This window comes from Camelus bactrianus, chromosome 8, assembly GCF_048773025.1.
Source record: "Camelus bactrianus isolate YW-2024 breed Bactrian camel chromosome 8, ASM4877302v1, whole genome shotgun sequence".
Lineage (NCBI taxonomy): Eukaryota > Metazoa > Chordata > Mammalia > Artiodactyla > Camelidae > Camelus > Camelus bactrianus.
In genome coordinates, this window is record NC_133546.1 from 44520728 (window position 1) to 44546757 (window position 26030).

General features: G+C 36.7%; 1 protein-coding gene across 1 annotated transcript in view; it reads left to right on the forward strand.

Moving 5' to 3' along the window:
• AK9 (adenylate kinase 9) overlaps positions 1-26030 on the forward strand; it is a 102125-nt gene that overhangs the window by 69771 nt on the left and 6324 nt on the right. Inside the window, exons 27-36 of the mRNA XM_045524626.2 lie at positions 1138-1398; positions 2350-2474; positions 4251-4470; positions 5645-5713; positions 14737-14943; positions 15307-15525; positions 18443-18656; positions 20781-20982; positions 23086-23232; positions 23343-23563. Coding sequence (XP_045380582.2) covers positions 1138-1398; positions 2350-2474; positions 4251-4470; positions 5645-5713; positions 14737-14943; positions 15307-15525; positions 18443-18656; positions 20781-20982; positions 23086-23232; positions 23343-23563 — 1885 coding nt within the window. The remainder of the gene's footprint in view (positions 1-1137; positions 1399-2349; positions 2475-4250; positions 4471-5644; positions 5714-14736; positions 14944-15306; positions 15526-18442; positions 18657-20780; positions 20983-23085; positions 23233-23342; positions 23564-26030) is intronic.

The following is a 26030-nucleotide window of genomic DNA, read 5'->3' on the forward strand; positions in this document are numbered from 1 at the left end:
AATTCTGGTTGAAAATTATTCACTTTCAGAATATTAAAGATACTGCTTTATTCTTGGTAGCATCCAGTGTCACTAGGCTGATTCCAATTTCTTGGTGGATTGCTTTATTTTTAAAATCTGAAAGCTCTTAAGAGCTTCTTTTCATTTTTTGTGTTCTTAAAATTGTCCAGGATCTTTTTTATTTATTGCACTTGACCCACAGTGCATGTTTAATCTGAAATCGTATGTTTTTCATGCTAGGAAATCTCAGGATTTCACAGTACTGTTGAACTTTTTACTTAAGCAATTATAGTTTTAATCTCTAAGAGCTCTTTCTTTTCTCTGAGGTCTTTTTTCAAATATCCTCTTCTTTTGTGGACTTATCATCTTCTTAAATTTCTTTTTTTTTTAATTTCCCTTTTCCCTGAATTACCTGACTCTTCTTTCTTCTGTGTTTTCTCTGATATTTTTTCCCTGCATCTTTAAACTGTTCTCTGAGTATTTTCTTCACAAGGACAGAAGGGGATGAGGCTGTCTGTGCTCCTTGCTTTCCTCCCCTGCTTGCCATCCATTACTGCCAGCCCCTTTGAGGCTCATTCACTCCAGTTGTATCACCACCTCCCCACTCCTCACATTCACAAAAGATTTAGCAGCTCCTTCATCCCAACTCTCATCATTGTGCTTGACAGTTTCAGCATCAATGGACAATTCACACATTGTCTGGATCTCTGTGGGGTCTCTGGTTTCAGGCTTTCCCATCTCCAGTACAGAGATTACAGGAATTAATGAAGGAGCGTCTAATGTTCCATTATCAATGGACTTTTTGTTTGGTAGGGAGGTTTTGTTGTCGTTGTTTTTATCATGCTAAGAAAGTGTCTTTCCATTCTTCCTTAATTAGAACTTTCTTGAAAAGCAAAACTAATTTTATTTTATTTAATGCCTTTTGGCACTTAATATCAAGATGATCTCTCTCTGAGGACCATGGTTGATGCAATGAGTCATGTTAATTGATATACTAAATCGAAACATCCTTGGTTTGTGAAGTGATAATTCAGCCTTTGGGAGGGCAGTTAATAGTCCTTAGTTTTCCTAAATTACTCAAAGTTCCCTTTTCTTCCCTCTGTCCCATTTACCCCTGACCCCACTCACCTGTGGCAGGCTCCTCCATTAAGAATATGCCTTCTAGGCCCCCGTGGCTCTGGCAAAACTGTCTGTGGAAGACAGCTGGCAGAAAAATTTGGCATTTTTCACATTCAGTTTGAAGAATTTCTTCAAGAAAAACTAATGCTCAAAACTGAAAAGAAAATTGGACCTGAATATGAGGACGATTCTGAGGAAGAACAATTTGCAAAACAAGAACTTGAAGAACTTGCAATTCAGGCCAATGTTACAATTGAAGAAGAAAATATGAAGAAGTTGGTAAGAATATTAATACTCTCTTTGCAGATAATTGTGCTTACTGGTATTACTTTGGGGGAGTAGAATATAAGCAGTATAAAACTCTACAAAGTTTCCAAAAAGAAGAACAAATTAGCCCATAGAAGTCATTTAAGAGTCATCCTCTCCATATGTTGACTACAGATCTTATGATCATATAGAATATAAAATACTGGGTTTTCCATGACTCTAATAAAAATTGGAAAAGCTTTCCCTGACAAAACTATTGTATGGCATTTATTTGGGACTATGTTATTGAATATGTCTGACCTAGACTGTAAGATTTTCCATTATTGTATTCTCTGTTTTCTATCAAATATCATAAAATCTGCCCCAGCACCAATGGAGATCCTAAAATATTCATTTCTAATGATGCCTCATAAAAAATTTTGTATGTATCTCTTCAGTGGTTTCTATCTGGGGGTGTGAAAAGAAAGTATCTAATTGTAACTCACTTTTAAACTATTTCTGATATACCTTGACCCTTTTCTTCTCAAATGATCCCCTGTAAATGGATGCAGGTACAGATTGTTTTCCAGATGACTGCTTGCCTGGCCTATCCTTTAGTCAGGATCTAGATTGAATAATTATAAGATAGATGATAAAAATCAATTAAGCCTTATAGGTATGTGATATAGAGTGAACAAGGTTTTAGCAAAAAGTGATGAGCCAGATAATCCTGAGACCTTGTATGAAAACCAGTCATGCTAATTACTAGTAATTCCTCTTAGCTATAGTAGATATAATTTAATAGTTAAAACCATATTAAATATTAGTTTAAAGAAAAGAGCTCAGATTTTAAAAGGTTTACAAGCAACCATATAAAAACTGACTGAGGAAAACGAATCTTTTCCTAATCAACTATGTAACATAATATTCTTTGTTGATACAGAGTTTAAAGTTTTTGTTTTGTTTTCTGCTTTTTGTTTGTAGCCTCATGAAGTACAATTTACAGAAGAAGAAGAAGCAATCAGATTAAATCTAACAGAAAATGAGCCATTGCCTCCTGAAATTCTTGAAGGAATACTTTCTGAGTGGTGGTTTAAGGAACCAATACGGTATCTTATTTGTTATAGGCTTGTACATTTATTGACTTTTATTTGCTTTATTCTTAAAAGTTAAAATGTAACCCAACATAAACTTAAGAATTTTCTCCCTTACTCTCAGGTAAACTGGTGATTCTATACATTAAAAATATCTAAGGAACTATTTTAAAAATCCTGATGCCAGGGGCCCCACCCCAAAACAATTGAATCAAAATTTTTAGAGGTATGAGGTTGGGAGCTGGGCATTGGTGTTCTTCAGAGTTCCCCAGGTGATTGTAATGTGTGATTGTGGTTAAGGACCCATATTCTAAAGCTCATGGTGTACCAGACTCCTTTCCTTGTAGCCTTTTAACAATTACAGCGAAGACCATTGTCAACTTTAAGAAAAACGCACAACCTGAGAATTGTGAGTTTAAGTTTTATTTAGGGTCTTACTGAGGACTATAGCCTGGGAGACAGCTCTGAAGAACTGCTCCAAAGAGGTAGCAGTAGAGCCAGTATATATATGAATTTTTTTGTCTAGGGAATACTGCAGTCAAGCATACATCTTGGGAAAAGATTACTGCTAATCACAAAGAACAGCTATCTCAAGTTAATGATTTTAGTGCTTTTCTGTGTATAAGAAGAAGCAAGAATCTGGGGTCATTGAAATTCTTCCTGAGATATGCATCTAACTATCTAGAGGCTCATTTATCCAAAACACAGAGTGCGTCTCTATAGAAAAGGACACATATCTTACAGCCAAAATATGTAAATTTTTCCCACTTAATAAGAAAGAAAATCATATTTCTAAATGCCAGTTAAGAGCCAAAATTGTCAAACGTTTATGAAAGTCCTATTTATATGAAGAAAACATATTTAAATATAAATAGTTAAAGGGGGAGGTTATAGTTTAAGTGGTAATAAGTATGCTTAGCATGCACAAGGTCCTGGGTTCAATCCCCAGTACCTCCTCTAAAAGTAAGTAAATAAATATACCTAATTACTTCCCTCCCTCCTAAAAATAAGTAAAATAAAAATAAGTTAAAAAAATATAAATATATAAATAGTTAAAACAAACCAAGTTTTTGATAAATGGATAAACTCTCATTCAAAAAGGGACCAATATTGACTATCAACTAAACCAAGCCAAATTCTCAAAGCCTGATTTTTTAAAAAATACTCCCTAATGAAAATGTGTTAACATTCCAAGTTATTTTCATGATTCTTAAAGTTTCATCATACTTGGGCAAGTTTTTGAATATGATCGTCTTACACATATGAGCCAAGAAAACATTAATAATTGTCACTGGTTACAAAGGGAGCCAGGGAAGAGGATATGAATTGTCTCATGAAAAAAACATCATTAGAAGAAAAATGGCTAAAAGGTAAGGATTCTCAGTAGAAGGAGGGGCCAGCCAAGTAAACTCGTTGCATAAAGGGTGACACATTCCCTAGGCTGGGCACTCATCCCAAGCAGAGAACTTATTTTCTCCTGCCCTATGATCTTCTCACAACTTTTAGTAAGCTTCTAATTAATAGTCATTATCTATAAACTGATTAACTGCAATTTTATACTGTAAACATAAGTATAAAATGTTATCATTTTAATCTAATTTCATACATCTGGGAGAAGAAACACCATGTTTACACAAGTAGAAATTTAAAAGAAATTAAAGATACTGCAGAAAACTTTTTAAACTATTCATTGGACTCCCTTATAAAGTTGAGATTTATCAATACTATTTTCATTTTTAAATCAATATTTATAATATAATATTTTAAGTAAATTATAAAATTTTCACCTAGTTCCACAGGTTTTATTTTAGATGGTTTCCCACGATATCCTGATGAGGTCGAGTTTCTGGGGGAACATGGATTTTTCCCAGATACTGCTGTTTTTATACAAGTTGATGATCGAGATATTTCTGATCGCCTCCTTCCTACCCAAATTGGAAAGTGGAAAGTGAAACAACAGAGGAAACTAGAAAGGAAAAAGCTCATCAAAGAAATGAAGGCAAAAATCAAGGTAGGGTTTGAGAAGAAAATGAAAGAATATACATATTGCAGTGCTCAGGACAGTGATGGCATCTGGCAGACATGCAATAAGTAATTAAACTTCACTGACCACTACTTACTCGAGTGAAAGGACTAAAGGTAAAGCAAACTCAGAATATGTGTATGTTTTATTGTGCATACTTTGCATTTCTTAGTGGTATATACAGTGGTTTTTGTGTATGTCATGAAAACTCCAAGGAGACTGGCTTTTCATAACTCTACAGTTAAAGCACCTATGGTAAAACTCTAGTTTAAAGAGGAAATTAGAGTTTTTGTAACTCTCATCCTCTGAAAAGCTACAGGATCTCTCTGGGGCTCATTAACTAAACTAATTTGATTCCACTCAGTTTTATAATTCTATCTACAAGTGTATCTTGAATGTCTATCTACAAGTGTATCTTGAATGTCTATCTACAAGTGTATCTTGAATGTCAACAAAACATAAGTTATCTGGAATGTATACTCAGCAGAGCCCTGCTGGCCTAGACCAAAGCCCCCAGGGCATATCTTTAAGGCACCTCTCTGATCTCCCAGTATTTAAAGGGACTTCAGTTTTGAGAGTCTGAGCCAATGAGCTCCAAAACCCAAAGGGTGCTGATTAGTTTTTATGCAAGCTTTAAGGTCGCATCAGACAACCCATTCATAGCATTAGATTTAGAGGCCCCTAGAAATACTAGTGGATTACCCACACACTGTGTCGGTGAATGTATCCAAAGTACATATGCTTTCCTTACATGTATATGTGTTTTAGGTTATTTTAGACAATTACATTTTAATCATACAATAAAAGATTATCAAACACTTTCAGTTAAAAGCCTCCAAGTATTTCCCTATTTTTTCCATGTGCAAAATCCACTTCCCCATCAAAAGCAAACAAATAAGTAATACATTTTGAAAAGGAATTCTAAAATTTGTAGAAAAAGTGACTGATCCCAAGTGCTATTGATCATTTGGGAAGGAAATAGCTGACCAAGTGGTCCAGAAGTACAGAGATGTAAGTAACATAATTCCCGCCATCACCTGCTTTTCTGGAAAGTACACAGCCCTTCTGCCCAAACGTTATTCCCACATTGGGGAAAAAATATTAATACATAGAAATAATCTTATCATTATCCATTAACATTTTTAATCTCTTTCTTTGACAGGAAAATATGATTTCTAAAAGAAGGGCTGAACTTATAATAGAGAGAGAGAAGAAAAGGAAAGGGGGGGAGGTAAGTAAATAAAACTGCTTTTAAAAAAAGCAGGACACGCACATATATAACATATATATTTTGCATATATATAAAATCTCAACAATATAAAATAAAAATATGCGTTGAAGTCTTGAAGGAAATATAGAGTTTATGCACAAGTACTGAGATTATGTACCATTTTTATTTTCTTTACACTTTTTGGTGTTCTATTACTATTTACAATGAGCTTTTATTATTTTTATAATCAGAAAAGTGAACATTTTTAAAGGAAAGACCATTAAGGATGTTTCAGTAATCTAATACAAAATATAATAATACTACATTAAATTGTGCTTCTTGTGAATTTCCATTTGTGCTTTTCACACTTCAGCCCATGCCACAGGGTGATGGTCTGGGAGCTTGCGAGTGAGGTCTGGACAGAGAATCTATGAAGTTGTGCTGAAACTGAAATATAGATTTCCTCAAGATAAAGAATGGAATGGGGCAGAGCCTATGGACATTCAGAGTCATGTACTGTGCAGGATGCTTAGTACTGTTTCCCCTATCCATCTGCTGATTTTTTTTTTTAAGGTAAACCTTGAAGATCATGAATTTTATTTTGTTTAAAAGAGCTAGTCCCAAATTGACCTAGCTGACACAAATGCTATAGCCAAGCAATTCAGAAGTGCTGAAGTTAAAGAGGAGAGGGAGTTCTATAAGGGACCTGAGGGTCATGCTTATAGTCATCTTACCAGTGACCGTGTAACCAAGGCAAAAGATAGGATAGCCCCTGTCTTCTTCCATTTCCTTCTGGCTTAAGGACCCTTGTAGTGTCTTTTCAAGGCTGAACCTCTTGTAATCTGATTTCGATCTGCATAAAAATGTTCAACAAAGGGAAGGAGAAAAGAGAAATAATGGAAAATATGACTTGCTACATGTGCAACCATGTATCATCCTCCTGATATGGTTATGATGGACTTATAAACAGAGGACTGTTAGTAAAATGCAACTGTAACTGTGGGTCAAAACATTGCAGAAGAAGAATTGGAATAATTGTTTCTTTGTCTAAAGTATTTACAACCAAAAATAAATCTAAAACCATTAGGCTGAGAAAGTCATGGCACCATGTACAGATCAAAATCCTCCTTTTTATTATTTGCCTTGATCTTCATTCACCCATTCAGTCAGCCCAATCAGCATACCTTGACTGAGTACTCACTGCGTGCCTGACACTATTTCAGACACTGGAGAGTCAGTCATGAACAAAATTGACAGAAGTCTCTGGCCTCATTCTCATGCTCATTCCCTGAATAAACATGTTCTGAAAGTCTAGTCTGTTCAAGGCATCATGCTAATGTTCAGAATCAAAAAGACAGACATCTTAACCTGGGATCAAGCACAGTTAACTCCCTTTAGCCCTTGGGAGTCCCTCGTGGTCCCCTTAAGAATCACTTCAAATGTCTCAGCAACATATTTTTAAGAGTCCAGACTTTAGGGTTAACCAGACCCAAACTGGTATCCTCCCTCTTACTCGGAGCTCTTTTGACTTTGTTCACTGCTGGCCCCCAGTGCCTAACATAGTGCTGACACATGACAGGCCCTCAGCTTACATTTGTTTTGTTGCTGCTGTATAACATTGAGCAAGTTGTTTAACCTCTCTGAGCCCAGTTTTCTTTTCATTATAAAATGGGAAGAGTAATAATACTTAGTTCCCTAATTAGTAATACTTTAATTTCCCTTTGCTGGTCTTCAGTTAAATCTTTTTCTTAAGAAATAGTCTTTAGGATAAATTAACATTTTTTTCTTTAATTTTTTCTTCCACTTTTATTGAGCTATAACTGAAGTACAGCACTAAGTTTAAGGTGTACAATATGATTGCACTTACACACATCATGAAATGATTCTCACAGTAAGTTTAGTGAACTTCCATCATCCCATATAGATGCAAAAATTAGAGAACTAGAAAAGCGTTTTTTTTTTTTCTTGTGATGAAAACTCTCAGGATCTACTCTCTTAACAACTTTTGTATATAACATACAGCAGTGTTAGCTACATTTATCATGTTGTATGTGATAAATATATTCTTAGTTTATAATTTTTCATTTGTTAAAATGGTAGGATTTCTTATTATTTTTATTCAAATATTCAATATTCTATCTTATAAATAAGATTTTATGAGTTAGCTCTCCTGAGACTTAATTTTTTATAAAATTGGCTGTGTATCTGACACAATTAATTTGTGCAAACTGACTTTTAGAAGATAATCCCTGAGATTTCTTATAAAATTTTGTGAGATTAAAACTGTGTATTGGCTTTTTTTAAAGCTTTTTTGATAAGAATTTTTTAAGATATGTCCTGCTACCACCTCAGACAAAGAAAGACTAAAACAAAACGTAGCATCACAAGGATCACTTAGTGTGATTGTTGTTATCAGTTAATGTGACACCCTGAGTTGAATCCATCCTGACTCCACATAGACCTTGGAGCTTGCTTTCATGCAGATAACCAGTGGTCTTCTCATCATTTGCCTCTTTGTACAGGATATGCAGCTCCTTGACTCACTCACCTTTTTACCACCAGTTGGGGAACGATATGCAGATAAAGCCCTTCCCAGGTTTGTCTTCTCTGCCTTAACAAAAATCATTGCCTTTACTGTCTCATTTTTTAGCAAGACAACAACACTTTTAACACCAGAAATCACTTCAAAGTCTGAAGGCGACTGCTTCCATTAATTTCATAGGAATATGTCGCCATCATGTGGAATTTAATCTCCAAATGTGACTGAAGAATATTCTATAAGCCAACCCTTCGTATAGATTCGCACTGTATGCCTCCCAACTCCTCAGAGGCCTTGCTTCCACTCTAACTCCTTGCTCCAGAATCTCTGCTCTTGGCCTGTACACTGGCTCCTTCTCTGGCACCTGGGTCCCTTCTACCAAGTGTAGGGTAGCCACAGGCAGAACACCATGAAGAGCCAGGACAGGAACCAGGGGTACAAGTAAGCAGAACTGTGGGAGACTGTACCCAGGTGAATAGTTAAGGAGATACATACCCTAAGTACTGAGGAGAAGCCAAAGTCAGGTTCGCTGAGGCTGATGAGGTTCAGGATCAAGCACCAGGCCAAGAGAAGGCAGAGTGTATAGGCCCAAAAGTCTGTGTGCAGAGGGCACTTTGGTATGGAACAGAAAGCAAAAGTGTGAGTAGGTATACAGGTTGGAGATTGAGTTTCAAGGCACTGAAAATAAAGTAGTTCAGAATGGTGTGTCAAAATCTAGAGTTAGAAGGCAACCTCATCCCCTGGTGTAATAAAGGAATCTAGAGTCTGAATCTAGTGCATCTGTATTGGGAAGAGCCTTGAAATTCTGAGGTCTTTTACTTCTTCTTCTTCCATTTCTTCATGTCTTCCTCTCTCATTTCCTCCCTAATTGTAAGCATTGTGACTATAATCTCCATCACTATCCTGGTTAACCTTCTATCCCAGTGTAGCCTTCCTCCTCCCTTCCCCTACTGATAGAGAGTTACGAGACAGCTTACCCAAGATCAAGTCCTAGTTCTCTGAGACCGTGAATTTTATTTGCTTTCTGTTTGTCCTCTGTTTTCTGTTTCTCCTTCCAGCCTTCTCTATGATTACTTCAATATATTTTAGAAGTCTATTTAAATTTTCTGTTGGCTTTTCAGTTATACCTCTAGGCATTCTTTTTTAGTGATTGCTCTCAAATTACATATACACCTTTAGCTTTTCACAGTCTGCTTAGAGTCAATATTATTCCATGTAATACTGTGGAAGCCTTGTGACTCTACAAGTCCATTTATACCCACCCCATTCTGCTAATGTCCTTTGTGCTCCACTTGTCATGTGTTTCACAACAGCCAAATACGTTCTAAACTCCACAAGAAAAAGTTCTAGTTTTTGTTTTAAATAGTCATATGTATTTTAAATAAATTCAAAGGAAAAATAAATCCTTTCTTTCAGGTATACAGATATTTACCACTTCTGGTGTTCTTCATGCCTCCCTCTGGTTTGAATGAAACCAGAGGGATGGGAACAAAGTAGTCATCTGAATTGTTTTCCTGTATTGTTTTTCTCTGGTTGCTTTCAAGCTTTTCTGCATAGTTTTGCTTTTTAGTAGTTTGATTATGATATACCCACATGTCATTTTCTTCATATTTATATGGTTTGGGGTGTTCACTAAGCTTCTTTAATCTCTAAATATATGTCCTTCACTAAATTTGGGAAGACTTTGGACATTATTTCTTCAGATATTTTTTTCTGCCCCATTTGCTCTCTGTCTTCTTCTGAAAACCAGTTACACAGAGGTTAGATCTTTCACTATTGTTCCACATGTCCTGGAGCTGTTAATGTTTTCAATCTTTTTTCTCTCTCTTCTTTAAGTTGGATAATTTCTGTTGATCTATCTTCAAATTCACTGATTCTTCCCTCTGTCATTTCCATTCTACAATTAAGCCTGTCCAATTTTTTTTTATTTCAAATACTGTAATTTTTAGTTCTAAATTTTCAATTTGGCTTGTTTTTTTATATTTTTTATTTCCCTCTGGAGATTTCCTACATTTTAGCTTGTTTTTCTTTTCCTCATTGATTATAGTGATAGTAACTGCTTTAAAGTTCTTGACTGGTGACTCTAACACCTGGACTTGGTATTTACTGATTATCTTTTCTTATGAGAATGGGTCATATTTCATGATCCTTTATATTTTTATAATCTTGGATTATATCCTAGAACTGTGAATGTTATGTTGTGGGGATTCTGGATTCTGTTATATACCTTCAAAGAGGGCTGGGCTGATGTTTTTGTTTTAGCAGACAATTAACTTGGTAAGACTAAACCTGGAGGCTGTCATGCCTACAATGGGTGGCAGTTCAGCTTATACTGTTCTCAAACAGCCCATATGTGCAGAATTCAGCAATTGTCCAGAGACTTGGATAATCTTTGCCAACTGAGTTTGGCGTTTCTTCTCTGGCTCTCTCAGCTCTGGAGTTTACCCTTACTCTCCAGTGCCCTCTGATTGTGGTTCCTTCCCCTGCGTCCCCCAGCTAGAAAGACAGAGAGCTTTCTATCAGAGTTTTTGTCACCCGAGGTCACTACCACCCTCCGAGCATGCACAAAATAAGAGAACTGACCCTAAGCCCATTGCTTCCTCCAAATTTTGACTGTTCTATAAAATTTGTACATGGTTTATAGTCATTATCTGCTAGAGGTTAAATGAACTTATTCCTTCATACTAGAAGCAGGTGTCTGAGACCATGAAGTTTAGAACATGTATCTCCTAGCAAGGACTGAAAGATGGTAGATGTAGGGGAAAAACAGCATTTTTTCCAGAAGACCAAAATGTCATTTATAGAAAAATAAAGCCTTTTTCCCTAAAAAGAATTAACCTGTGGGTCTTTCAGATGGTCTGCTCTGAAGATTTTTAAGATATTAATCTTTAAAAAAAATTCAACATTGTACTGAAGGAACTAGCCCCAGCAGTGTGATAAGAAAAAGAAACAGCATACATGTTGAAAAGTAAGAACAGAATGTATTATTTGCATATAATTTGATTATCTAGAAAGTCCAAGAGGGTCAATTGCATAAAAGTCATTTAAGGTTATTTCCATGAGCTCCTCATGTAACAGTGACACTTGTGCCCATGAAGGAAAAAGGTAAATAATTTTTAAAGTAATTAAATAATATGTCTAGAAAATGGTAGGTGCCACAGAATGTCAGTTGGTGCCCTTCATCATTGAGGGCAAGATCCAGCCTGCCTGCTCTTCTCATCCTCACATCTTAAATGAAAGCATGATATAGCCTGTCCTGCTCACATACCCAGAGCTTACAGTTGTTCTGAATTAATCAACTTAGTCCTTAAAAATGAATAGACAACGAAGGATTACCATGCACTTAAGGGAAATTATCAATACAAGAATAACCAAGGTGAACAAATAGAATAATTGACTCTAAAACAAATAGACAATACACAAAATATTATTAAACATTTTTTTAAAGTTCCCATTTACCTCAGAAAATTCAAGAGCTTGTATCTATAAAACAAAAACAGGATGCTATGAAAAACCAGAGAACAAAAAGCAGTTCATAGAATCTATAATAAAGAAAATATAGCATTTAAATTAACTAAAAGTTCGATTAAAAAATTAGAAGAAAAAGCTAAAGAGTTTCTCAAATGTAGAATAAAAATACAAGAGATAGGGGAGTGGGTATAGCTCAGGCTCTCAGTGGGCAGAGCACATGCTTAGCATGCACAAGTTCCCGAGTTCAATCACCAGTACCTCCATTTTAAAAAATGCAAGAAAAAAAATGCAAGAGATAGACAATATGAAAGAAAAAACTAGGGGTATGTGGAGTCAATCCAGTATGGTTAACATCCAATATGCATTCCAAAAAAAAAAAAAAAAAGTGAAAAAGAAAATAAACATGAAAAAAAAAATCTACAAAGGAATGTGGATAAGATTTGCATCAGATTTCAAACCAGCAATACTGGGTGATAAAAGACAAAGGCAGTGCCTTCAAAATTCTGAGTGAAAATGATTTTCAACCTAGAATTCTATATCTACGCAAACAATTTATAATGTGTAAGAATGGAGTGGAAATATTTTCAAATATTTAAGGTCTTAGAAAATTAGGCTTTCATATATTCTTTCTGAAAAAAGTAGATAATTGATATGGTAAATAATCTTTTCCACCTACAATATAAAACAAACAAACAAATATGGGGGTAGGGGCTGGACAAGAAAAATCATTATCTGAATATGGGGCAAATTAAAATATGGCATGATTTTAAATAATGGGAAAAAATAGTGTTTGACCTTGATATTTGAAACAGTCTCCTTAGAATGGCACATGTTTTCTGATACAGAGTTGCTTCCTTCTGTCACTATCTTTGTAGTGAATAAAGATTATGTAATTAAATATAACAGGTGCTATTTATTGGATTTCATTTTCAGAATCAAATACTGTTTGCTTTTAATTTTCACAATCAATTTCTACATGAAGCACCAAATACTTAACTACAGTTACAAGACAGAAATGTGACTGTAGTAATTTTGAAGACAAAAATTTAGGAACTAAAGAGAGGGAAAAATGAAAGAAAGAGTAAGGACATTTTCTTGAATTGTGGAGAATCAAAACATACATCTAAAAATGAGAACTCAATAAATACAGATTTGGGGGTAGGATTTAAAGTTATAGGCACTCCAGGCAGAATTAAGAATTAAAAATATGACTAAAACTGAGGTATAGGCAGAAGAAAAAGAGTAATGTTAAGTCAGCCAAATTTCTCATTATCACTAGCAGGAAAGAGAAACCAAACAGCACAAGGGTCAAAAGTAGCGATCTTTTACTATTTATTTTGTTACTTACTAAACTGGTTTCTATAGAATAACAACAAAACAAAACAAAAAACCCTGCATTTTTTAAATGCAAGAATTGCTAAATAAAAAATCATGAGATGCATGTTCTGATATGGAAAGAAATTTAAATATATCACAAAATTATTTTTCAGCAAGTTTTAGAAAAAGAATGATTTCATTTAAGTATAAAATAATATTAATTGTGTGTGTGTGTATGTGTGTGTGTGTCCAAAAGGATCCTAATCAAATTGTTAACCAAAACTATTTCCAGGGAAGAAAGTAGAAATAGAGATATAAGTGTAAAGGGAGACTTTTTTTTTTTACCCTATATGATGTATAATTTGATCTTTATAGCAAAAATGAATTTCCTTTTAAATGTATATAGTTTAAGTTTTTTAAATTAACAAACAAGTTGGAAGAGCTATTAGCTAGAGCTGGAGAGGTGAGCTCAAGTTCACCCGAAACTAAGATGTCCCCAGCTTGTAGTGTGGACTCATCCTCTCATACTTCCAGTGATCCTTAGAAAATCAAATCTCAGGATAAAAAATTGTCAAAATACAAGAAAAAAGAAAAAGTAGTAAGTGGTCTCAAAATTCAAATTAAAAAGATCTGAGAAATCTCAGATTTGTCTCATCGCCAAACTCCTTTTGGGGAGAGAGGAGCCTAAGCACAGAGCAGGGAAGGGCCCTTATCCTCTCATCTTCCCCCGGCACCTACAAGTCCAAATCCCAGCTGCAAGTGCCTTCTAAAGGAGCCAGGGTTTAATCAGTTAGAAAGATTAGGAAATAGCGAGCTAATCACAAGACTGCAGGCAAGAGATAACGAGAAGGCAAACAGTAGAGTGGGACTGAAAAGGAGGAGGGGGTCGTAAGGACTATTTAGGACTCCCATCCTTGGAAACTGGGTGTGCAATAATGGAGAGCAAGGAGTCAAAGTAACTCCCAGGTTTCCGACTGGAAGGCAGTGCTGCAACTGGGAGGAGTACTTCAGGGCGACCAGTGCAGGAGGATCAATACGATAGGGCTCAGATTTGTGCAGAGCCTGTGCAGTACCACCTAGTATCAGTATCATGTCATGGTCTTTAATAATCATTTATGTATATTCTTGTTTCCTCAGATAAGCTGTAACCTCCTAAGGGGCGTGTACTGTTCTATTAGTACAGTGCTTCATACAAAATGACAATAATAGCTTTAAAAGCATAATGGGAATAATAGCTATCATTTGCATGCTTACCATGTGCCAGGCAGTTTCCTAAGGGCTTTGCATGTATCAGCTTATTTAATGCTGCCAACAACCATGTGTGGGAGGTACTTTCCTTATTCCTATTTTGCAGATGAGGAAACTGATCTTGTCCAGGCTAATACAGCTAGTGAGTGTCTTATACTCTCTCCTCTGCATTAAATATTGTTATTGAAGACCACCAAAAACATATCACATTCTGAAAACAACAGCATTAAATATTAGCAGTTAGTATCTCATCTGTGTATTTCTTTATGGTATCACTTTGGTGTCTGAGTCTTGAAGGCATTAAATTTCTGGGTGCCGGATATTTAAAACTTCACTGTGTCAGTAGTTGAATGTTGCATGCCATACTAACGAATATCCACTTGCTCCAAAACACCCCAGATAATTCGTTAGCCTTGTCATTTGCTCCATCTTCTATATGTGTAGTAAAAGGGAGTATTTTCTTCCTTAGACAGTTAGAGAAGATGAAGATATTAGTGAGGAAGATCCTGAAGAAGACACAGATGATATTGAGAACATCCTCGAAGACGAGTTTCCAAAAGATGAAGAAGTGATGAGTGAGGAAGATGAAGAGCAGGAGATTGATGCACTTGAACGCCTGAGAAGTGAACTGCGAGAAAAATTTGAAGCAGACATGAGTAATTTACAAATAATACAGGTTATTACTTTTTATTTTTCATGACTTGGAAAATAACACTTGAGAATGAAACAAAAGCAATTTGGTGTATGCCTTGATCTCTTTTTAACATTTCAAAAGAAATGTATACATGTTTTTAGGGCTGTGTTGCCTTTCATCAGCACCGCTTACAATTATAGAAAAACAGTTAATAAATCAAGGGCAGCAGGGAAGCCATAGAAGGTCAAAGGCTTTAGCTGCCAACACCCAGCCACTTGGAAGCTAACAAATATTTGTTCTCTAGACTGAAGTGGTTAAGCCACCAGCAATGTCTATGTACCATGGCTGAATACTACCAGCTTCCTTCCCACTAAAAATATTTCCTCTTATGATTTCTCTCATCAGGAAGAATTTGAAAAGTTTTTGGTACCAGTAATGCTCATTAATGGAGCTCGGAAAATCCACATTGTACAATATATGTTGAATACAAAACTGAAACCACTGGTGGAGAATCGTGCGAGCATTTTTGAGAAATGTTATCCAATATCATCACGCCTTGCCCAGAAAATGCTTAGCTTTACCTACAAGTATATAAGCTCATTTGGCTACTGGGACCCTGTAAAGGTAGTGTCAGCAAATGCATCTGAAAAGCCATGCTCTTTTATTTCTCTTTTTAAAAATATGTTTAAAAAGAAGGCAGTGGATAATTTCAAAAAATTGTAAACATTGTACAGTATTCTTAATTAGCTGTAAAAATATGTGTGGTTGTTTTGCCTTTCTGAAGTAGGAAAAAATTAGTCAAAGGGTTTAATTTCTTTCGTCTATTTCTGTAGAGATAATCCAATTCCAACTTGGTTTTGACTCTGTAGCAGAAGATGATAGTAGAAATATTTCTCAAACTAGACATCTACAGAGCTGAGCTCTGGCACTAATTTGCTATCTAATTCTAGGCAAGTCATTTAGACTCATTCTGTTTCTTCACCTTTAAAATGGGAGAACAGTGCTATCAGGCTACTGTGATCAAATACAAGGGTGTAAAGTCCTCTGAAAAGTGTGAGATACCATACAAAATGTGCCCTTAATGTTCATCACAAACTTATTTCTAAGTACTGTATTTTTATGCAGGGTGAGCAAATACATTTAATGCAATTGGAATTCAATAACTTCAAATGTGGGATGGCTTTCAACAAATTTAAAAAAGAACATGCCATCCACTGTTCCAGTCCCTGGGAATAGAGCAGTGAAGCAAAGAGACTATGTTCCTTTTATCATGGGTCCTATATTCTAGTTGAGTTGGGGAGAGAGGATAGGCAATAAATAAGTAAATGAACAAGTAGGTTCTTGTCAGGTTGTATTAAGTGCTTTAAAGACAATAAACATAATAGTGAACTGCCCTCTTGACCAGTGTACCTTCTTATTCCCATCAATGATGTAGCACAGTGGAGAAGACCATGGCCTCTGGAGCCAGACTGCCTGAGTTCAAAACCACTGCTTACCAGCTGAGTGGCCTTGGACAAATTACTTAACCTCTCTGAGCTATTCCCATTTGCTCAATGGGAATAAGAATAGCCCCTACCTCATAGTATTGTTACAATGATTGAATGAGTTAATTGCTGTAAAGTATTTGTATTGCAAGCAAGTGCTTGGTTTTTTATAAGCACTCAATTAATATGTTGTTTTTATTAACATGTATTACTATTATTGGTCACTGATAAAAATATTTTGGAAGAAGGGATCCAAAATGAACCATGTGTACATTACCTGAAATATCCTTCTTGGTTGATTTGACACAATTTCAATTCCGCTTACTTGTGTTAACTTCTTTATCTTAACCATTAAGGATGTCAAGAGAAGCCTTTTCAAATAGAGAAACACTGTAACAGTTCCCACCATAGAGAATCAGATAGAGTTAAGCATGTATTAGGATCACCTAGAAAGCTTCTGAAAAATAGTTACTCCCTACCCTTCTTTTTGAGATGGGCAAGAAAGGAAAAGAAGCAGGCAAAGTCAGAACTCTATTTAAGGACCCGTGTCCAAACATAATAAGGATTGTACACAGATGTCTTGTGGAGAAATGAGTGTATGGTCATAGGAAGGGTTTAAGTGTATAAATAATCCTTTTTCAGGACTGTTGGGAATCTTTCTGGGTGCCTGACAATTTGATGTTTCTGATTTGATGACACCTTGGGTATTCTGACCTACAAAGGAGAAAGATGCCTGCTAGATATTTTGGCCAACAGCTAAATCTGCTGTAAGGATTCACACTTAATTTGGGAACTAAAATGGAATCATTGAACTTTCACCTTTTCTCTTATTACCAAGTATAAGACATAGAGCAGACTTTCCCACTCTATCCCCAAGTTTCTTCTTATCCCCAGCATTTATTCCTAGCCATGAACATGATTCCAACCCAAGAATGATGATGCTGACAACACCATTGACCTGTGACTGCTATCCTGGTGTAGCTCTGCAGAAGGAGCAATATTTTACCACACTGTTTCCCACCTATTTTGTCAAGTCTAGGCATGGCTAATGCTTGGCTACCTAAGGCTGTAAAAAAAAAAAAAAAAAAAGATAATCAATTAATTACTCAGTTCTCATCATTACCATTGCAAAGATGTGGGACTACTCCTCCCACTCCATTCCGTACCGACACCTTAGGCTGCTTTTTAGGTGTGTTTTTGCCTTTTGTGGCTGTCCTTGATGTTTATGTGAGTGGAACTGCATCTGTAAAAGAACTTGAAAGAGAAACAGGTGGGATTTGTCCTACCAGTATACCCTCAAAGATAACCCAGGGCCCCACCTGTGTTAGTCTGCTCAGGCTGCCACACCAGAATACCACAGCCCAGGTGGCTTAAACAACAGAAATGTATTTTCTCACGGTTCTAGGGGCTGGAAGTCCAAGGTCAAGGTGCCAGGAGGTGTGATAGTTCTGATAAGGCCTGTCTTCCTGGCTTGTAGATGACTACTTCTCACTGGGTCCTCAGTGGTTTTCCTCTGTGCTCATGCACTCCTAGTGTCTCTTTCTCTTCTTATAAGAACACTAGTCCTCTTAGATTAGAGCCCCACTCTTGTGACCTGATTTTACCTTAGTTACTCCTCAAAGGCCCTGTCTCCACATACTGTCACTTTGAGGGTTAGAACTTCAACCTACAAATTAGGGAAGACACATTTCCATACATAACACTACCTTAGAAATAGACCTCTCTGTGAAGATAAATTGGCCCATGAATATATCCAAACAACTTTACACTCCTTGGCAGAAACATTCAGTATACCCTAAAGACGTTATTAAGGAAGTAGAACTATAACTGTCAGAAACTGAAACCTATTTAAGAAAAACTACATTTATTGCATGTGGGTATAAAATAATTTGTTCTTTTTACACAGTTTATTAATATTTATATTTGATTATAATTTGTTTCATTATTTGATAGGAAAGATTTTCTTATTTTACAAATTTATTTTTTTCAAATTTATTTGGGGGAACTGCTTTTTCAAATAAAGCTCACTTGTGAATTCAATTGTGTATATATTGCAGCTAAGTGAAGGAGAGACAATCAAGCCAATTGAAAATTCAGAGAATCCACTTTATCCTGTAATCCATCGTCAGTATATTTATTTTTTATCTAGTAAGGAAACTAAAGAAAAATTTATGAAGAACCCAATCAAATATATCCGCCAACCCAAACCTAAGCCTACTATGCCCATTAGGATTGCAATTCTGGGGCCTCCAAAATCTGGGAAAACTACAGGTAAGGGTTTGCCTTTGTTACCCTAAAGTGTAAAATAATCTCCTGAAAACTAGGACCACTTTTTTCAGGAAACCAACTATCAAAACTGTCTCAAAAAGAGATAAAAAACCCTCAGAAATAGATGAAAACCATTGAAGAGAAGGCATTTCAAAAACAGAGCCTCACTCTGAAACAGCCCGGGAGCTAATGGTTTTGGAGGGAAATTAAGTCAAACTTCCAAAGAATTAAAAACTCAAGAGATATTGTGTTTTTATAAGTTTTTTCAGAGCAAGGGAAAAGAAAATAAGCTTTCCAATTTATCTTTAGGGTTTTTTTCCTTAAGGAATATAATCCATACAATCAAAAAAGTATAATGAATACAAATTCATTTTTAAATTAGCATGACCTTGATGTCAAAACCTAACAAAGATAATACAAGGAAAGAAATTACAAACTAATATTATTTATAAATATAGTCAAATAATTGTATATTAAGATTTTATTAGCATAAAATTATATTAAAATTTTATAACTATAATCTACTATATTAGTAGTTTAAAGAGTGGAAATTCATTATCTTAATGACTGCTGAAAAGGGCATTTGATAAACTGTATTCCTGTAATGTTTGAATTTTGTATAACTTGAGACTTTGTGGCTTTGGGTTTGTTATTTCTTTAAAGGTAAATAGTCCAGCAATAGGTGGGTGTGGTATTTCAAGATGACATGATAACAACATGAACAGAGGTTGGTCACAATGAGAATAGAATGGGAGAGGAAAGGTACTGGAGTATTTAAAAGGAAAACCATAGGACTGAATGACTGACTGCATAGAGAATGAACAGGAGGGATGAGGTCAAAAATTAATTTGTCACCAGAAATGATAAAGGAAATTGTTCCAGCTCTTCAGATGAAAAGATTGTTTTCCCTGTTTAAACTTCTTAACATGACAGTCTTTTAAAGGTCATATTCTAAATGTTCACAAAGATAATAGTTCCCAAAGAAAGCCAAAACTTTGATTTTCAAAATAAAATCTTATAACCATAGCAAAAAATGAAAATATAGACAAGGCAATCTCATTTCTCAATTCTTTGTTGAAATAGGGGATTTTTTTTAACAAAGTGTCCAATTGTAAAAGCTTAATTATTTTTATAACTTAAAAAAAAAAATAGGTGTGACTCCAGCATTTGTAGCGAAGCTGAGATGAAGGCTTCTGCGGCTCTCACAGGGGGTCCCCTTCCAGGTGGCCCTCACTGTGGTCAGTTATCCTGCATTCCCCACGGGACCAGATGAGTTCTCAGTGTCCCCTATACACTGTGTCTCCAGACAGTTGTGAGGCAGGATCTACAGACCACGTCAGAGCACGCCCACATTTAACAGTAACAGGAAGCCATAGTCTTTGGTCTCACTTCGCAGAAGCAGAGTCAAGGTTGGGGCCTCTTTCAACCAATGGCAACATCTGTGTGCCGTAGAACAAATCATTCCATTTTAGTGAGCCTCAGTTCTCTTATTTATAAAATTGGAATTTCAGTACCCACTCTACCCACTTGATGAAATGGTTGAAAATAGCAAATAAAGCCACAGAAGAAATATTGCCCCATAAGCTGTAAATTACTATTAAAATGTCAGATATGCCATTGTAATGTTTAAAAATTATTTCTTAGAGGATTAACTGCCACCAACTGTAAAGGTTGCTATCCTGATTACAGCCTGGAGTCCATAAATGGATACACAGAGAAACAGTACAATCCAGTGATGCAGGAACATTAAATTGTTGTTTTGGACATAGTACTGAATAGTAATAGTAAACAGGGGATGCCTTGTAAAGCTCTCAAAAATTTTGCTATCTCATGCATAAGGAAGAAAAAGCTTAAATGTTGGTGTGGTTATGAAAAAAAACCCACAGAGATGGTTCATTAACCAGTTCCATCAGCCACATACCTGAAGTACTAATAATGATCAACCTTTGAACAGTATTAATTCAGTAAAATGGGTTTTTTTTCTAGCAATTTACTAGGTTTTTACTAGCAATAGTAGCAGTTTTAATTTTTGAAATTGCTGTTGATGTCAATTAACCAGAATCTGAAACTAAGGTTAACTGATGAATTTGTGAAATGAAATAAGTTTAAAATTTTAATGTTTTTCAGTGGCCAAAAAAATTTCAAGTGAATATGGCTTAAAGCATTTGTCAATAGGAGAAGCTCTGCGTTATGTATTAAGCAACCAACCAGATACAGAGCTGGCACTTATGTTAAATTGGCATCTTCATAAAGGAAGGACAGCCCCTGATGAACTGGCTCTTCAAGCCTTAGAATTATCTCTGATGGGAAGTACATGTAATACCGCAGGGTAAGCAGGATCAGGGGTTTGGGGGGCAGGAGAGAGGTACAAGATGGAGTTAAATCATTCAAAAAATTACTCACTGGAATCTAAAACACTCATCTTAAGCAGGGTTTAAAGCTCTTGTAAAGGGTGTGATCTGCTTCTCAAACTCTGGGCACCTGTATGGTTACATAGTTTAATTTTCTGTCAAGCTGAAACTTGACTTAACACTCACATGCCAGAATAGCAAGCAGGCCTCTTCACTCCCTCCAGCAACTCCTGCGCTGTCCAGAAGTCTCGGTTTACACAGTCCATAAAGGAGGCCCATGTGACTTCCACAGCCCAACAGAGCCTCTCACTGCCTATGGAGTGATGAAGGTGTGGCCCTCCCCTGTCCCCCAGGTGGTACTGGTTCAATGGAGATGGTCTCTCACTGGCCCAGCTCTCTGCCCAGGTAGCAATGCCCCTCTCTTAATGCCACATTTGGACAGGAGAGCCTCGTGTTTGAACTGTGTCTTCAGTTTACACCCACCTGCTCAGCCATGGCTCCCCCAGCACAGCCACTGGTTACACCCTGTAGTAAAAGCTGGTAAAACCTAAGGCCCTTCTCTTGAGCCCAGATCACTGACCTGGAATCCCACTGATTTACTCAAGGTTTTATATTAAGAGCCTCCTTGCCCTTCCCTGCCACTGGTCCTTAATCAAGTCCTTGGACAGTTCTCCTAATTTTAGTTATGAGGGAACAGAGTGTCGGGTTTTTCCCCAGAGAAGGCCCTGGGACTTATGCAAGTTAAGTTACCTCCTTCCTGGTGTTTAGCTTTGCATACAGAGGATCCTAGTGTGGGCAACCACAGTTGAGTCACAAAGGTTTTATTTCACCTTAATACCAGGCCAGTGACTGCCCATTCACCCTGAATTTCCCTAATCCTGAGGACCTCTCAAGTGACCTTTCACAGGACAAAGAAGTTGAGCTACTCTCCATTAAAAACCAACAACAGCAACCCCATACATTCTCTAGTTAGCTTGCGGGCTATGTTAATTTATAATCCTCTCCGCCACGGATGGGAGAGCTAGCTGGCTGGAGAGCCCTGGGGAAGAACATCCTGTGACGTACTCCGACCAGCCCTTCCTGGCAACCATCAGCCAGCGTGCCCAGCTTGCTCCCATCTCAGAATGAGTTTCCTGACTTTGAGGGCCGCTTCTCCGAGAATTGTGGACGGCCTTTATTCCTCCTCTCAGTGTGATAGTGACACACACTACCTTAGACTGTTGGTCTAACAAATTCACCGTCATTTCTGCTCACTGGCCTGATAGGTCTGATAGAATGATTCTCTCCCAGATCCCATAGGCCTCTCTCACCAACTCCCCATCTCCCCTTGCACACCCAGGCTCCTCACAGAAGTTTACTACAAAAGCAAGCTTAGAATGCAATTTTTCCCATATTTGCTTAATTACTTACTAAAATACTATTAATTGTGCCAGGATCTGTTTTTTAAATTTTAAAACATATTAATGTGCTTCTTAAAGTCTTAATTTACTAGACACCTTGTCTTACAGCCACTGACCTTTCAATACAGAAATTGTACAACATCTGTTTGCTATAAAACTACAACGTTAAGATTGGGGTTGGGGAATTCTTCCCCTGCCAGCCATTCTGTTATAAGGACTGTTCATTAGTCCACTAGTTGTTGTTCATACCTGATCTACAATCTTTAAAACAACTCTAAGGGTTAATATCATTGCCCCTATTTTACCAAAAACTAAGGCTCAGAGAGTCAGACCAGGTTTCAGATCTAAGTCTGTGTGCCTCTGAAACCTGTTTCATGCTTAGAATAATAGCACCAATTAAATAACAGTGTTCAAGGTATTGTGTGTATTATCTCCCAAAGTCCGCCAAAATCTACCTCTGTGATGCTAAGCATCTGAATCAGAGCTGTGTCTGTATGTATGCTGCCTTCTTCTTGGCTCTTGGGCTTACACAGATAAACAGGGCAAAGTGACAAGATAAACCAAATTACACAAGGGACAGTACAGGGCTACTCCAAAAGATAGACTGGTTCTGGAAGACAGAAAGGCAGGTCTGAGAAAAAAGAAATCTGGAATTTTTATTTTCACATTTCTCCTTGTTAGTGTTGTGATCGATGGATACCCTGTAACTAAATATCAAGTGAGTCTCTTGGAAGCTAGGTCAGTCATCCCCATGGTCATCTTTGAGTTGGATGTGCCTTCCAAAGAGATTTTTAAAAGATTGCTCCTGGAAAAAAAAACAGAACCAAGGTAATATATGTGATGAAAACAATGATAAAAGAATGAACTTTACTCATCCTGGAAAAAAAAAAAACAGGGTTTTAACAGCTTTTTCCGTTCCTTCTCTGTTTCTCTATTAGTTTGCCTTATCCATTGCACAACAGCTCACAGATTATAGCTGTCAAGAACTCAAAGTACCGCAAAAATATTGATGAGATTAGGCAATATTATCAAGAACAACATCAGAACTGGTACGTGATTGATGGCTTTCACAGCAAATGGTGGGTATGGAATGAAGTCATTAAGAAGGTCCAGATGATGAATAAACATGTGCAGATATACCTGGAAAGAATAAAAGCAGGTACGATAACACATAACTCTGAAAAAAAAAATATGAATTTGAAGTCTGTGCATGCCTGACATGTTACCATAATTTATTCAATTTGAACACTTGTTCCCATGACCTTAATCAGTAGTTTAAATACATGGAACTATCCAGTTATTGTGGGCATGTATATTTGTTCTAATAAATGACTGCCTCACTCAAGCTATCATTTATTGAAGCCCATGGAACCTATCACATGAAAACAATACACAGTCTCTCACCAGAAGAGTTTATAGTGTTTGGAATGCTGTGGAATAAGCTAGTTTCAAGAATAGTAGTTATATGAAGGCAGGGGTCTGTGGAGTGACACTTGGCAAAATTTTGTTTAATAATCCAAAATTAGTTATTTTTACTATTTGTATAATGAAGTTATGGTATTATATAAATGTTGATTCTATAAAAATTAAATCTGAACATAGAATGGCCATTTAATCTATATTTGGAATTCATGAAAGAAAATTTTTGGTTATATATTCCTAGAAGTTTCTTAATATTTTCCCCAAAATACACAAGCTATAAGGAAAGCTACATCTCATAGCTCTAAAAAGAATTTGTCTGTAGGGGTCTCACAGACATCTGGTTAATGACTTCTAACTTTGGAACTACGGAGAAGATATAATGAGGTATGAGGGAGCAACGTGACAGAGAATCTCGCACAAGGAAAAATGCAGTGAGGATTCTGATAATGATGACATCATTGAATCTTGATTTGCTTCATTATTGGGGCATAACCAGTAGCTTTGGTTCCTGTTTGTCTGCAGATTGGGTATTTGTTTTCGCCTGAGGATTACAAGGCATGAAGATGAGAGTGCAAGGGGAGAGATAACTGAGTTTTAGAAACCTACTCCAATAAGTTTTAGATAACAGCACAGTAGTAAAACATTCCACAGCAGACTTCAAAAGTGAAACTTGTGCCTCATTCGCCTTTCTGTTACCCTACTTCATCCTCCCTGCCTTAGATTGGGTTGCCTGCACACAGACTCCGGGTGAAAAGTTGGGTGCAGAAGCTTGACCAGGAAGTACTCTCAGGAATAGAGTTGTCAGGTTTAGCAAATAAAAATACAAGATTCCAAGTTAAATTTCAAATAAATAACAAATAACGTTTTTAGTATAAGTAGGTCCCAAATATTGCATGGGACACATTTATACTGAAAACTGTTCTTTGTTTATTTGAAATCCAAACTGAATTGGGCATTCTGTATTTGATCTGTCAGCCCTAGTCAGGAGATACACCTGAGAAAGCAAGGCTGGTAGAGTTGGGCAGAGGGAGACCAACCTGCAGTGTGGTGGAAACAGATCCTGTAGAGAAGCACGGGAGCCAGGATGGACCTTCAAAATTTCCCATATTGAGGGGAGAGACCAGGCTTTATGTCTTCCCATTGGCCTGTCACTGAGCATGTCACTCTGGGAAGGGGTATAACCTGTGACAGAGGGGCAACTCCCAGGGCAGCTGTGAGCCATCAGCACTGAGGTTTCCAGCAGCTGGAGGATGGGGGCATTAGCCCCGATGAGGGATCTGGTTGGGGCACCAGAGTATCCACTACATTATTCCAGATAGACTTGCCTCTGGCTTGAATAGTTTAATCTAATTGAAGTTGCCCTCTTGCTCTTCTGCTTCACCTTCCACCTGCCAGTCTGTACCTGATGGTTTGAAATTTGTTTTGATTTTTTTTATAGTCTACAATTCCTTTGTATGCTATTCAAATGACCCTCCCCTATCAGGGGGCCAGTTTTACTCTAACTAATGAGATGGAGCAAGGTCAGGGTTAGAAAATTAAAGAGATTCCTCCTCATTCTGTCACATTCCAGAAAAGGATCTGTAGGCATTGCCAGATGGCATCAAGAATATCCCAAGAATCAGAAAAAGAGATATATTTGAGTGTCTTTTAGAACTTGATGTCATTTGATTCTAAATTACCCTGTCACCAAACCTGTCAGGATTGCTGAGGTCAGCACATCTGAGTTAAAGAGCAACGTAGGATTGTAAACTATAGTACCATAGAGTATAATATTATAGCATTACATCATACTAGTTTTAAAGTACTATGTATTATTAGACCGTAGTACAGTGCATTATAATACTTTGGAATAATAATAGTATACCACTGTAGTATAATAGTAGTGTAATATTCTTTGTAGGAAAGGACTATGGGGCTTCTTAACCTTTTCATCTATGTAATAAACAACAGATGGAATAGTGGATTAGTTTATCTATTGCTTCATAACAATTATTTCAAAACTTAGCATCTTAAAAACAGCACACACACATTCACTCACAGTTTCTGTGGGTCGGAAAACCAGGCACAACTTAACCAGACCTCTGCTTCAGGGTCTGTCACAAGGCTAGAGTCAAGGTGTTGGCCAGGATTATGGTCTCATCTGAGGACCCAACAGGAAAAGAATCCACTGTTCCACTTCCTCTTGTGCTATTGACAAGACTTCA